General features: G+C 39.3%; 1 protein-coding gene across 1 annotated transcript; it reads left to right on the forward strand.

The window, feature by feature from the left end:
- The first annotated feature begins 815 nt into the window (after positions 1-815).
- LOC107294026 (vomeronasal type-2 receptor 26-like) lies at positions 816-4311 on the forward strand. The gene is made up of 3 exons (XM_015823229.1): positions 816-1001; positions 1998-2073; positions 3410-4311. The coding sequence occupies exons 1-3, from the start codon at positions 816-818 to the stop codon at positions 4309-4311; spliced, it is 1164 nt and encodes a 387-aa protein (XP_015678715.1).
- Positions 4312-13528: the final 9217 nt, after the last annotated feature.

Here is a 13528-nt window from a genome sequence, read left to right on the forward strand (position 1 = left end):
AAGAGACTGGACAGCCATTTGTCCGAAATGGTATAGGGTTTCCTGCCTGAGCAGGGGGTTGGACTAGATGACCTCCAAGGTCTCTTCCAACTTTATTATTATTATTATTATTATTATTATTATTATTATTATTATTATTATTATTATTATTATTATTATTATTATTATTATTATTATTATTATTATTATTATTATTATTTTAGTGCCTTTTAACAATGCCTTAATTTGTAATACTAAACACTAATTATGCTTTGTCTGGAAGGAAGCCAAGATGAGTTTCAAAGTTTCCAGTGAAAGAACTGGACTGAAGACTGCTGGAAGTAAATCTAGGCTGTGGAGTGTGTTAATAAATGAAGGAAAATAAACAAATATAAATAAATAAATAAATAAATAAATAAATAAATAAATAAATAAATAAATAAATAAATAAATAAATAAATGGACGGAGGGAGGGAGGGAGAGAGGGAAGGAGAGAGGTACCGGTAGATAGGTTCAAATGTTAAAAAGACACAATATAATAAATTCAGCTTGGAGATTCAGTCTGTGTACACTTTGATTAAATCTTTGAATTGACTTTCTAATTGGGATTGATACTTTGAATCAGGTGGGTTCAAATGAGTTGTCCATTCACTTTTTATCCCCCTTGCTCCGGAAAACTGAATCAATCTAAATCAAATCAGCTGTCCAAATTCACCTGAGCCATCAGCTTGGACCAATAAGCATGATAAGAAACTTGGCTTTTCTATCTATTGCAGTTTCTTCTTCCATTCCAGCTTCACCTTTTTTTGCAAAACTCTCCATTCTACAATTCTTCCATGGATGGAGTCTATTTAGATGAGAAAGGAGACCTGGCCTCTGTCTTTGACATCATCTACTGGACCATCTTACCAAATAAGTCCATTACCAGAGTGAAATTTGGGAACCTAAAAAGACAGAGCACTCTTGACTTCAAGCTTGTCATCAACCCAGATGATACTGCACAGATGAATTTGTTCAACAAGGTGGGGAAATGGCTTTAGTCTACCATTTTGGCCACTTTTAGAATACCACTTAATGTCACCTAATCATATGGCACTTCCATCATTTCTCCATTTACACAGCTCTAACAGATCATCAAAAGGATAGCTCCATCCAGAATTAAAGGACTGTTCTTGTCCTGAAGAATAAAAATAAGCATCTAGATCAGGGGTAGTCAACCTTGGCTCTTTTATGACTCGTGGACTTCAACTCCCAGAATTCCTGAGCCAGCATGGCTCAGCTTGGAAACCTCTCCCTTTCCCCTCAGCATGGCTGGCTCAGGAATTCTGGGAGTTGAAGTCCACGAGTCATAAAAGAGCCAAGGTTGACTACCCCTGATCTAAAGCATCACAGAAGGGGACATAGGGAGGGGTAGCAAAAAACATATAAGCTTCTGGTGAGAAATCAATAAATAAATTTAAACAAACAAACAAATAAATATTATATCAGTTTGGAGAGGAATTCAAGGCTAGTTTATATAGAAAGTCCTTGACTTATGACCACAACAGAGCCCCAAATTTCTGTTGCGAAATGAGACATTTGTTAATGTTAATGTTTTGCCCCATTTTATGATCTTTCTTGCCCCAGTTGGTAAGTGAATCATCGAAGTTGTTAAAGTTAGTAACAGGGTTGTGAAGTGAATCTGTTTTCCCCATTGTTAGTCAAAAGTGATCACATGACCCCGGGACGCTGCATCCATCATAAGTATCAGTTAGTTATCAAGCATCTGAATTTCGATCATTTGACCATGGGGATGCTGTGATGGTCGTAAATGTGAAAAATGGTCATAAGTTACTTTTTTCAGTGTCATTGCAACTTTGAATGGTCACTAAATAAACTATTGTAAATCGAGGACTATCTGTATTAAGCCAAATCACATAAATGGCTGCTAATGTATTTTCATTGATCTTCTTTCCTTGTGTGATTAGTTTCTTCCTCCCTCTAGGTGTGGAAAAAGTTGTCTCCCTGGATTCCTTAAGGTGGTTCAACAGGGGAAGCCAGTTTGCTGCTATGATTGTGTTCCATGTGCAGAAGGGACCATCTCAATTCAGGAAGGTGAGTGACTCCAAAGTAGAAGGCGATTTTGGGGGAAATAGACTTCTCCACATCATTCCAAAGCAAGGGGTTCTTTAAAAGGACTTTGATTTCTTTCTGGTCGTTTTATTTTCTGTTCCACAAAATGATTTTGAAGGAGTTACGGATCGACCAGGTACAGCTTGCCTCAATGCAATTTTTACTTTACCAAATGCAGAAATTCCTTTTTTTTAAAGTGGCTAAGATCATGCATTTTCTCAGTGTAGAGACAAATTTCATAATAGAAGTTAGTTTGGAAAATTTTAGAATCTTAGTATTGGAAGGAGCCAATCAATCAGTTAGGGCCAGAATCCAAATTGAAACATCCATGACAGATGAGGGTCTGGCCCTTGCTTGAACACAGGAGGGCTTTGAGCTGCTCCCTCCTATTCAACCAAGTGTGAGGTAATAAAGAAGGAGTTGGATTAGATACACAGAGACCCAGGCTCTTTCCGTCCTCAGCCACAGAGGCTCTCTGGGGGATTCTGATCAATCACCATCTCAGCCCCGCAGCAGGATGATATAGAGGTAAAGAAGCTGGAACAGAAGCAGGAAGATCTAGGTTCAAGCCCTGCTCCATCCACAGAAGTTCCTTGAAGGGATTTGGGACAGTTCCTTCCTCCCAGACTAAAAGCCAGTGTGGTGTAAGTGGAGGAGTTAGACCAGAACTAAAGAGACCCACTTTCTAGTCCCTCCTCACATGAGCCCTTTGAGATAGACTAGACTAGGAAACCAAACTCATGAATACTAATATACTTTTGTTATAAGGTTACTGTAACAGAATCCTGCAAGTCTAAAGGCGCTCCCCCCCTCTTATGAGAAATAGGGGGAGTCAAGTTTGAAATAGTTTCTCAAATTATATTTCTACCTCGGGTTCAAATTTGTTTTAGCTGGTTGTGGCTATTTCTCTTGTTCCTTAAAGTTATTTCGTGTGTCCATTACACATCAACTATGAAAGCTCCCAGGGGAATTTAACCCAAATTGCTTTGTCTTAGCCCAATCCATTTTAGTCAAGATAGACAAAATAGGTCTTAGACTGTACTTCTAAATGAAAAACAATGAAATTGCTAATATTCTGTTAATGTTAGTGATACTGTGCATTAATGACATTTGGAAGTCATGACTTGAGGACAAAGGAGAAGAGAGATATTAGGGTCAATGTGGGTGATTGGGGCATGGGATGAATGTTGTTATACAGAGTTTTTGTCCTCCCACACATATAATCAGCTGTGCTTTTTTCTGAATTTTGGTATCAAATGTCATTAAAAAAAAACCTTATTGCATGATGTGAAAAAAGATCTAGCACTTACTCTTTCAGATGCTGAAAAGTGCAACAAGTGTCCAGAAGATCAGCACCCAAATAAGAACAATGATCAATGCATTTCCAAACTTAAAACCTTCCTTTCCTATGAAGGACATCTGGGCATAATTCTAACTACTTTTGCCTTATTCCTCTCCTTAACCACTGGGTTTGTGTTGGGAATCTTCATCAAATTTATAGAAACTCCAATAGTCAAGGCTAACAACCAAGATCTCTCCTACATTCTCCTTGGCTCCCTCCTGCTTTCCTTCTTATCTTGCTTCCTCTTCATTGGCCAGCCAAGGAGAGCCACCTGCCTTCTACGACAAGCAACTTTCAACATAATTTTTTCAGTGGCCATCTCTTCTCTCTTGGCCAAAACCATCACAGTGGTGCTAGCCTTCCTAGCCACCAAGCCAGGCAATAGCATGAGGAGATGGCTTGGGAAGTCTTTGGGCAACTCTATTGTCCTTTTTTGCTCTGTTGTCCAAATTATTATCTGTGCTATCTGGTTGGGCACCACTCCCCCCTTCCCTGACTTGGATATGCATTCCCAGACAGGAGAAATTGTTGTGCAGTGCAACGAAGGTTTGGTCGCCATGTTTTACTTTGCCCTTGGTTACATGGCCTTCCTGGCAGCTGTCTGCTTGGTGGTAGCTTTCCTGGCTCGAAGACTACCTGCAACCTTCAATGAAGCCAAGCTCATCACCTTCAGCATGCTGGTTTTCTGTAGTGTTTGGATCTCCTTTGTACCTGCTTATCTGAGCACCAAGGGCAAGTACATGGTGGCCGTGCAGGTCTTCTCCATCTTGACCTCTAGTGCTGGCTTGTTGGGCTGCATCTTTTTCCCCAAGTGCTACATTATTTTACTGAGGCCGGAGCTAAATACAAAGGATCAGCTAACCATGAAAGTAAAATAAATCATCTTATGGATGCCAGTAAAATGGATCTTAACACTATTGCTGCTGTGGCGTACCATTAGTATTTATAGAATTTTTTAGAGTTTTTATTTTTATTTCATGGTCTGGGGTTTTCTGTTGTTTGTACTGTTTTATGTGCTATTCAAGATTATTGCTGCAATATAAACAGATATATAATGTAGGAAATGACCAGACTGAGGCCAAGGGAGGGATCAAATGCATCATAAGTCATGAATCCCTGCACACCCACAAGACATCTAAGAATGCCCACCTTGAATTCCTTTCTATCCTTGATTCCTGTGAATTTCCTTTGACTGTTAGTTGGTCAGATTCTTACAGAGCGTTTAAGCTTGCAATAAATCTTTATACTCTTTTGAACTGTCTGAATCTCCTGATTTCCTAAGGGGCTTGACATATACATATTTTAAAATAAATATATAAATACACAATATGAAGAAGAACAGAAATTTTCTGTCAATCTCCCCAGCAGAAGTATAGACAAAATCTCTGCTGGTTATTGTACAGGATGCAGTACTGATTTCCTACAGTTTCTAGCAAGGATGGGGTAGTTTACATTATTCTTACACTATATGTAAGAGAACACTACATATCTACAGAAATGCACATGATCAAAGATAAAATCTTTCCAGAATGTATATGGGTCAATATAAAAGAGAAAACAGTGACATTGCCATGGATGTATATTACAGGCCACCCAACCAATCAGAAGAAGTAGATGAACTCTTTGCCAACCAGTTAACAAACATATGTAGGAAGCCTACCACAGTAGTAATAGGAGACTTCAACTATCCATTTACCAACTGGGAGACAAACTCTGCAGTGAGCGGGAGATCAAACAGACTCCTAGCCGACAACTTTGTCACCCAAAAGGTGGAGGAGGGAACTAGATGTAAAGCTATACTGGACTTAATCCTTATAAATAGAGAAGAAGTGATATAGGGAATTGAAATTGCCAGAACCTTGGGTGAAAGTGACCACGTCATACTGGAATTTAATATAATGCAAACACTTGCAATAGAAAACAATCCAACCAATGTCTTAAATTTCAAAAGAGCTGACTTTAACAAACTCAGAGAGAACCTAGAAAAGATCCCATGGATGAAAATCCTAAAGGGAAAAACAACCCAAGAAGTGTGGGGAAACTCTGAAAAATATGATCATAAAAGCCCAGACCAGCACAATACTATTGAGAAAGAAAAACAAGAAATTCAAGAAGAAACCAGCATGGTTGCACAAAAATCTCTCTGGAAAACTGAAAGACAAAAGGGACAAATACAAAAAATGGAAAGAGAGGCACATAACTAAGGCCGATTATTAGCAGACAGCAGAATATGCAAAGATGAAGTCAGGAAAGCAAAGGCTTGGAACAAACGAAGACTTGCAACAGAAATAAAGGACAATAAAAAAAGTTTCTTCTAACATATTAACAACAAGAAAAAAGTCAAGGAACCTGTAGGCCTACTAAAGAGAGAAGATGGTAAGGAAATAACAGACAACAGGGAGAAAGCAGAGCTGTTTAACTCATACTTTGCATCAATCTTCACACAAAAAGAAACTATAGCCCAACATGCAAAAAAAAACCAACAACACTGCAAAAGACATACTAGAAACAAAAATTAAAATAAGCAAGAAAATGGTAAGAGAACACCTATCCGACCTTGATGAATATAAATCACTGGGACCCGACAGATTCCCCCCCAGATTACACCTCTGAAAGAGCTGGCAGATGTTATCTCAGAACCATTGCAACACATCTTTCATAAATCCTGGAGCACCGGGGAATTACCTGAGGATTGGAAAAGGGCTGATGTGATTCCCATCTTCAAGAAAGGGAAAAAAAAACAGACCTAGGAAACTACAGACCAATCCGTTTAACATCAATACCTGGGAAGATCCTAGAAAAGATAATCAAAAAACAGATCTGCAAACAACTAGAAGCAAAGTCATAACCAGTAGCCAGCACGGGTTTGTTAAAAACAGACCACACCAAACCAATCTTATTTCATTCTTTGATAAAGTGACTAAACTACTAGACCAGCAAAATGCTGTGGATGTAGTATACAATACTTAGATTTCAGTAAGGCATTTGCTAAAGTAGACCACAACCTACTCCTAGTAAACTAGAAAAAGGTGGAATAGACAACATCACCACCAGATGGATCTGTAGCTGGCTGACAAACCGTACTCAATGAGTAGTCCTCAACAGCACTACATCCACATGGAGAGAGGTAAGCAGTAGGGTACCACAAGGTTCCATCTTAGGCCCAGTACTCTTCAACACAGTGGTGGGATTCAGCCAGTTCACACCAGTTCGGCAGAACCGGTAGCTAATGGACTTCTGGAAGTGGCATCCACACAGAGAACCAGTTGTTCAAATATTTGAATCCCACCACTGCTTCAACATCTTCATAAATGACTTAGATGAGGGAATTGAAGTGGAACTCATCAAATTTGCAGATGACACCAAACTGACAGGAGTAGTCAACACCCCAGAAGACAAACTCAGGATCCAAAAAGATCGAGACAAACTTGAACAATGGGCGCTAGCCAACAAAATGAGTTTCAATGTGGAGAAATGTGAAGTTTTATATTTAGGCAGGAAAAATCAGTGGTACAAGTATAGATTGGGTGAGACCTGGTTACAAACAGTAAGTGTGAGAGGGACCTTGGAGTCCTAGTGGACATTCACTTCACTATGAGCCAGCAGTGTGCAGCAGCAACCAAAAACCTAATACAATCCTGGGTTGTATAAAAAGAGGCATAGAATCAAGATCACACAAAGTATTAGTACTGTTTTATAAAACCCTAGTAAGGCCACACTTGGAATACTGCAGCCAATTTTGGTCACCATATCACAAAAAAGATGTTGAGAGTTTGGAAAAAATTCAGAAAAGAGCAGCTAAGATGATCAAAGGCCTGGAGATTAAAACATATGAAGAACGGCTGCGGGACTTGGGTTTGGCTAGTCTAAAGAAAAGAAGAAATAGGGGAGACATGATAGCAGTATTCCAGTATCTGAGGGGCTGCCACAAGAAAGAGCCACCATTTTGACAGTTTTGCTGTACTGTTGTCTGTGGACGCCCCCACTAAATGCAAACATGGGATAAACTGAGCCTGGTTTGTTCTCAATTTGTTAAGTGGCCACAAACTACTAGCAAAAGTGGCATTTGATTACAAGGCAAGGAGGCATTGAGAAATGTTTCCCCTTTTGCATTTGAGCATCCAAGAAGGGACAGGAAAGGAGAAAGGGAAAGAGGAAAGACAAAGAAAAAGAAGGAAAGAGGGGTAGAGAGCAAGGAAGAAAAAAGAAGGAAAGAGGGGAAGGAAGAAAAAGGAAAGGAAAATGAAGAGGGAAGGAAAAAGAAGAAAGGGAGAGGAAGGGATGGAGGGACAGAGGGAGGGAAGGAGGAAGGATGGATGGCTGGAAGGAAGGAAGGAAGGAAGGAAATTATAATGAGAGGGAGGGAAGGTCTGAGGGAAGTCTTGCCTTAGCACTTGGGCACGAACAGCCCTGCTGCCCTTTTGCCATCCCCTTGTCCCCTCCTCCTGACTCTCCTGGTGGTCTCCCATACTATTGTTGAGGATGCTTTAGTTACAAATCCGTGTCTCCTCGCATGGAGAGGGAGTGGGCCTCCCTCTGACCCACACATTTTGCCCTCCCGCACACACCATGAGCAACCTGACTGAGGAGCATGAGCCAAATAGCAGCAGCCTCGAGGAGAAGGTAAGCCCAGCCGGGCAATCCCTTGGGGAAGGCTGGGCTGAGCTGGACACTTGCCCTCCACTGCCCAGGGCTCTAGGCAGCCTGCACCACTGGGGGTCCTCTGCATGGCTTGAGAGCAAAAGAATCACCACCGAAGAAATTAAAACCGTTACTTTTTCCTTTTTTTTCTGGTTTGTAACATTTTATTAGATTATGGAATAAAATACAAAAATACAAAAGCAAATAATAGGACACAGTGGGGAGGAAGAAGGGAAAAAAAAAGTGAGGGGGAGCAGGGGAAAAGAAAAGGCATTGACTTCCGACTTCCTCTGTTGGAGTAGAATGAAGCATTAACATGGAACCTCAACTTTTTACTTTCCCATAATAGTATAAACTAGCCATTTCTTTAACAACAAATGAATCTAACCGGTAAAACCCAAAATCCCGCCCCATTTTTTTCAGTTATCACGCTTTTGACACCTTGCTAAGCACAGGTGGTACTTGAATATTGTCATGTCCTAAAAGTGGTACAATCTGTGAAAAGGTTGAAAATGTATGTATGTATGTATGTATGTATGTATGTATGTATGTATGTATATATATGTTTTTGCTGACAAAGAGCTATATATGTGTGTGTGTTTATGTATATGTATTCTTCTTCTTCTTCTTGTGCCATATCCATTATCAGCCGTTGTCGATCATGTTGGCGATCCTGTTTTTATCAGCAGCCTCACGAAAAAGTGCTGCTGAGTTTTGTCCAAACCAGTTCCTTAGATTTTGAAGCCACGATGTTGTTCTTCTGCCTGGACCTTGTTTGCCTTCAATCTTTCCCTGGAGGATTAAATGGAGTATGCCGTATTTTTCTGGGTATTGCATCACATGTCTGAAATATTCTAATTTTCATTTTTTTATTGTTTTGATGATTTCTCTTGGCTATGTATATGTATGTCTTTAATAACGTTAAAAACAAGAATCCCGGGTATACACATATCATGGCAGTAATAAAAGTATCTGAACACCAGGATAAAAATCTTAAACCAAAGCTGTTTAATCTATAAAAAATACTAAGCTTTCGTCGGCCAAACTACCGACATTGTCAGAGTATAAAAACGCCGGATCCAGGAGTTAGGTGGCCAGTTATATAAACTAACTCCCGGATCTGGCATTTTTACACTCTGATGATGTCGGTAGTTTGGCCGACAAAAGCTTAGTACTTTTTGTAGATTAAACAGCTTTGGTTTAAGGTTTTTATCCTGGTGTTCAGATACTTTTATTACTGCTACAATATGTATATGTATGTATATATATGTGTATGTGTATGTGTATATGTATATATATATGTGTACACACACACACACACAAAATTGTACATCTATAACACAAGCAGAAATCAAATTTTGGAGCAATGGCAACCTAATGGGAGGTTAATGGAGAGTATGGTTTTATGCTTGCTGTGTGATGCCCTAGAAAAACAGTTCTAAGAGAATGAGAACTATACTTTGATTTTTGTGGTTAGTTGCCCCTTTGTATTCAGCTCAGGCCTTAGCAAAATAATGTAGCACTTGGGGAAAAAAATACAGCTTAATAAGCCAGCACTGGAGGTCAAGATGGAGAAAACTTGTACGGCCACCATGTACTTGCCCTTGGTGCTCAGGTAGGTGGGCACAAAGGAGACCCAAACACTGCAGAAAACCAGCATGCTGAAGGTGATCAGCTTGGCTTCATTGAAGGCCCCAGGCAGTCTCCGGGCCAGGAAAGCCACCATGAAACAAACAACAGCCAAGAAACCCATATAACCTAGGGCAGAGTAAAACATGACAACAGGTCCTTCATTGCATTGCAGGACAATCTCTGCTGGGTGAGAGTTCTTGTCTGTGTCAGGAAAAGGAGGAAAGATCCCCATCCAGATGAAGCAAATCAGAACTTGGACAGCAGAGCAAGCAAGAACAAGAGCATTGCCCAATTTCTTACTAAGCCATCTCCTCACACTGTTTCCCGGTTTTGTAGCTAAGAAGGCCAGCACTACTGTGATGGTTTTGGCCAAGAGGGAAGAGACAGCCACTGAGAAAATGATAATGAAGGCTGCTTGTCGGACAAGGCAAGTAATTTTCCTTGGTTGACCAATGAAGAGAAAGCTAGTGAGAAATGAAAGGAGCAGTGATGTGAGTAGAATGTAGGAGAGATCCCGGTTGTTAGCTTTGACTATTGGAGTTTCGTGGCATTTAATGAAAATTGCTAAGACAAAGGCTGTGATGAATGACAAAAATAGAGCAAAGGAAGCCAGGATGATCCCCAAATATTCTCCATATGATAGGAAGGTGATATTCTTTGGAAGACAGCGGTCTTGGCTTTCATTTGGATGCTGATCTTCCAAACATCTGGTGCAGTGGATTGCATCTGTAATGAATGAGAAGATCTGCTTTATTTATCCTAAGCAATCCCTCAGTATAGTAACAGGAACTCCTATTTGATTACAGAAAGTGCTGCAATGGGTAAAATAACAAGGCCACTAAAAAAATAAATTATACATAGTGGAATCACACATAAGGGTGTGTAGGAAGTGTAGGAAGTGAAAAGGAGATAATTGTGTTCATATAAATTTGCATTACCCGAGTAACTGTTCTCTGCTGGTTCATCTTTTAAAATCCCCTTTACACTGTTATTTAAAAAAAAACGTAATGATCATCTGAATTATATCCAAGCTTGTTTCAATAGATCAAAATAATTATCTGAGTGTTTCCCATCTCTAAATGCTTATTTTGGCTCAAATTTATCAAAAACTTCAAAATCCACCAAAACTGCTTAGTTGTGAGGGGCATGAAAGGATATCCACAGGTATACCACTTATGACAAGTATTCCTTCAGACTCTATTCATAAACCTGCTTCAATAAAGTGACTTGTCAAAAAATAATAATAATACAACAATAGGTTCAATGAGCATTTCTAGCCTTGATACAAAAATCTATTGGTTATAGTCGTTCTCAACTGGGGCCTTGTGGAATGAGGGTTCTGCAAGAGGTTGTGCAGGGTTCCATAAGAGATCTTGATTGAAATACAATAAACATTGTGTTTTTAATTCCACATGCTATACTTTGACCAACAGATATAATAATTTTCATGCAGTCTTCCTCTGAGAGCTGATAATTCTTTTCAAGTGTTCCCCCAGGATAAAATGTTTGAGAAAGGCAAAAGGAGAAAATCATTGTTGGTCTTTTGGTAGCCATTATTGGTAATGACCAGCCAATATGTGAACTAATAGTTGCCTAAATTNTAAATTCTTCTGAAAGACCAGTAGAATAAATAGTATGCATAATAAACAAAAATGGTAGTAAGATTATTTCAAAAGTTCACTCAAGAGAAAGAGTAGAACAGAAAAAAAGAATAAGAATATGGCATAGAAATTATCATAAATTTCTATGACAATGCTATCATAAATTTCAATCTCTCTCTCTCTCTCTCTCTCTCTCTCTCTCTCTCTCTCTCTCTCTCTCTCTCTCTCTCTCTCTCTCTCTCTCTCTCTCTCTCTCCTTCCCATATCTATCTATTTTAACCTGGATCAAATAAACCATTATATTTCTTTTTTTTCCTTTTAACAATCTTGATTTTTAGTTCCTTCCTTATTTAATATAGAAAACTTGATTTCTTTTCATCTTTTCTTTGTCTGATCTCACAAATTTCTTCAAAGCTTTAACAAGTCTCTTTCATAAATCAAATAGAAGGAGATTATCCAGGTCACCCTCTTGGCTTGTTATTTGTATATCCCTTTTAATTATTAAAACATCAGCTGGTTTCTTTTTGTATGTTCAATGAAGCATCTTTTTTGTATCTTTTTTGTAGTTTGTCATTTTAAAATACATTTTCAGATCAGTCTCAGTCTTTTCTGGTAAAACTTGTCCCTCTTCCATAACATCTTTGAAACACAGCCCATCTATAGAGACAGACAAGCTTAAAATTAAGTTCAGGGTCCATGGTTCAAAAATAGCCTCCAGTACTTCAAATGTGAAATCTCAGGTCCATACAACCTAGTAGAGCAATTCTCACAAGAGGAGGGAAGTAATTATATTACTATGTTTGATACTTGCCCTATGCCAGAAAGAGATATATCTCTCTGGACTTGAGTGTGGACTGTTGTTATATACCTTCTGAGGGTACCTCTAAAATTAAAACAGTGTTGGCTAAATTTCAAGGGCTGTTCTAGTTCACTAAAATGGCTTTCAGTTGTAACGGAGCTCCTGCAACCATTCAGACATGTGCAGATAGAATTCTTGCAGGCCATGACAGCATTTAAGCCCCACTTTTTCCAGGCTACTGGAGGTGATAAAGAAGCTATTCTTGTACAACTTCATGGCAGTAGGCATGTGTTGGCAGCCATCAGACCAGTGATGGGATTCAAATATGTGAACAACTGGTTGTCTGTGTGGATGCCATTTCCAGAAGTCCATTCTGGGCTTGGGCAACAAAAAATTAGCTACTGGTTCTGCCGAAGTTATGTGAACTGGCTGAATCCCACCACTGCATCAGATTCAGAGAAATTCATGATTGCCTGAATGAGTTGGAGATACATGCTACATTCATGCTCTCTTGCCCTCCAGTGGACTTCTGAAGCTTCTCTTTGGAGCTAGCTTCAAAGCCCCAATATCAGCCTGAAACAAGAGTTTTTGTACCACTTAAGGGACAACACTTGCACATAGATTACTGATCTGCTGCCATGTCATAGGTTGTTTTCCCCTATCATTTCTTCTTCCTCAATTTGAAATAATGGCTGAATGCAGAAAATAACTTGGCAACGGTTTGTAATCTTTTTCAACAGCCTGAGCCACTCACCTTCCTGAGTGGAGATGGCTTCCTTCGCACAAGGAATGCAGTCATAGCAGCAAATTGGCCGTCCTCTCTGAACCATCTTGAAGAACCCAGGATGGCATCTTTCTACACATCTGGAGGGAGGCAGGGTCTAAGCAGAAAAACAAGTGAAACAGTGTGCCTTTACTAACACCAGGAAAAGGGCTATTGCTAAGGATGAGTGGTAAAAATATAATAGAACATATACTTCCAGAAATATATATAATTTCTTCATTGAAATGTTGAAAACTGACATTCATGACATGTATTGGATTGTACAGGTGCACTGATAATGTTACCTACTTTGAGCAATAAAATCTCTGTAAGAAAACAACCAAGCTCTGAAAGCACCAAGGACCCCTCATTTTGAGTAGTTTCAAAATGAGAAAGGTGGCTTGATTGGCTCAAGATTGACTCAGCCTTCCATCTTTCTGAAGTGGGTAAAATGAGGACCCAAATTGTTGGGGGCAATATACTGACTCTGTAAACCACTTAGAGAGGGCTGTAAAGCACTGTGAAGTGGTATATAAATCTAAGCACTATTGCTACTTTGAGTCATTTTGAAATGAGATGGATGGCAAATAAACTTACTGAATAAATTAAATAAATAAAAATTCAACCCTGAATTAGAAACATTCTCCTTTATCAGTATT

Source organism: Protobothrops mucrosquamatus, unplaced genomic scaffold (assembly GCF_001527695.2).
Source record: "Protobothrops mucrosquamatus isolate PMUCROS unplaced genomic scaffold, P.Mucros_1.0 scaffold1803, whole genome shotgun sequence".
Taxonomy (NCBI): Eukaryota; Metazoa; Chordata; class Lepidosauria; order Squamata; family Viperidae; genus Protobothrops; species Protobothrops mucrosquamatus.

Excerpts from the sequence above, each read along its gene's own strand:
- LOC107294026 (XM_015823229.1), top strand. The coding sequence starts at position 816 with ATGGATGGAGTCTATTTAGATGAGAAAGGAGACCTGGCCTCTGTCTTT. Across the intron at positions 1,002-1,997 it reads AGATGAATTTGTTCAACAAG|GTGGTTCAACAGGGGAAGCC; the intron begins GTGGGGAAATGG and ends GGATTCCTTAAG. Across the intron at positions 2,074-3,409 it reads GACCATCTCAATTCAGGAAG|ATGCTGAAAAGTGCAACAAG; the intron begins GTGAGTGACTCC and ends TTACTCTTTCAG.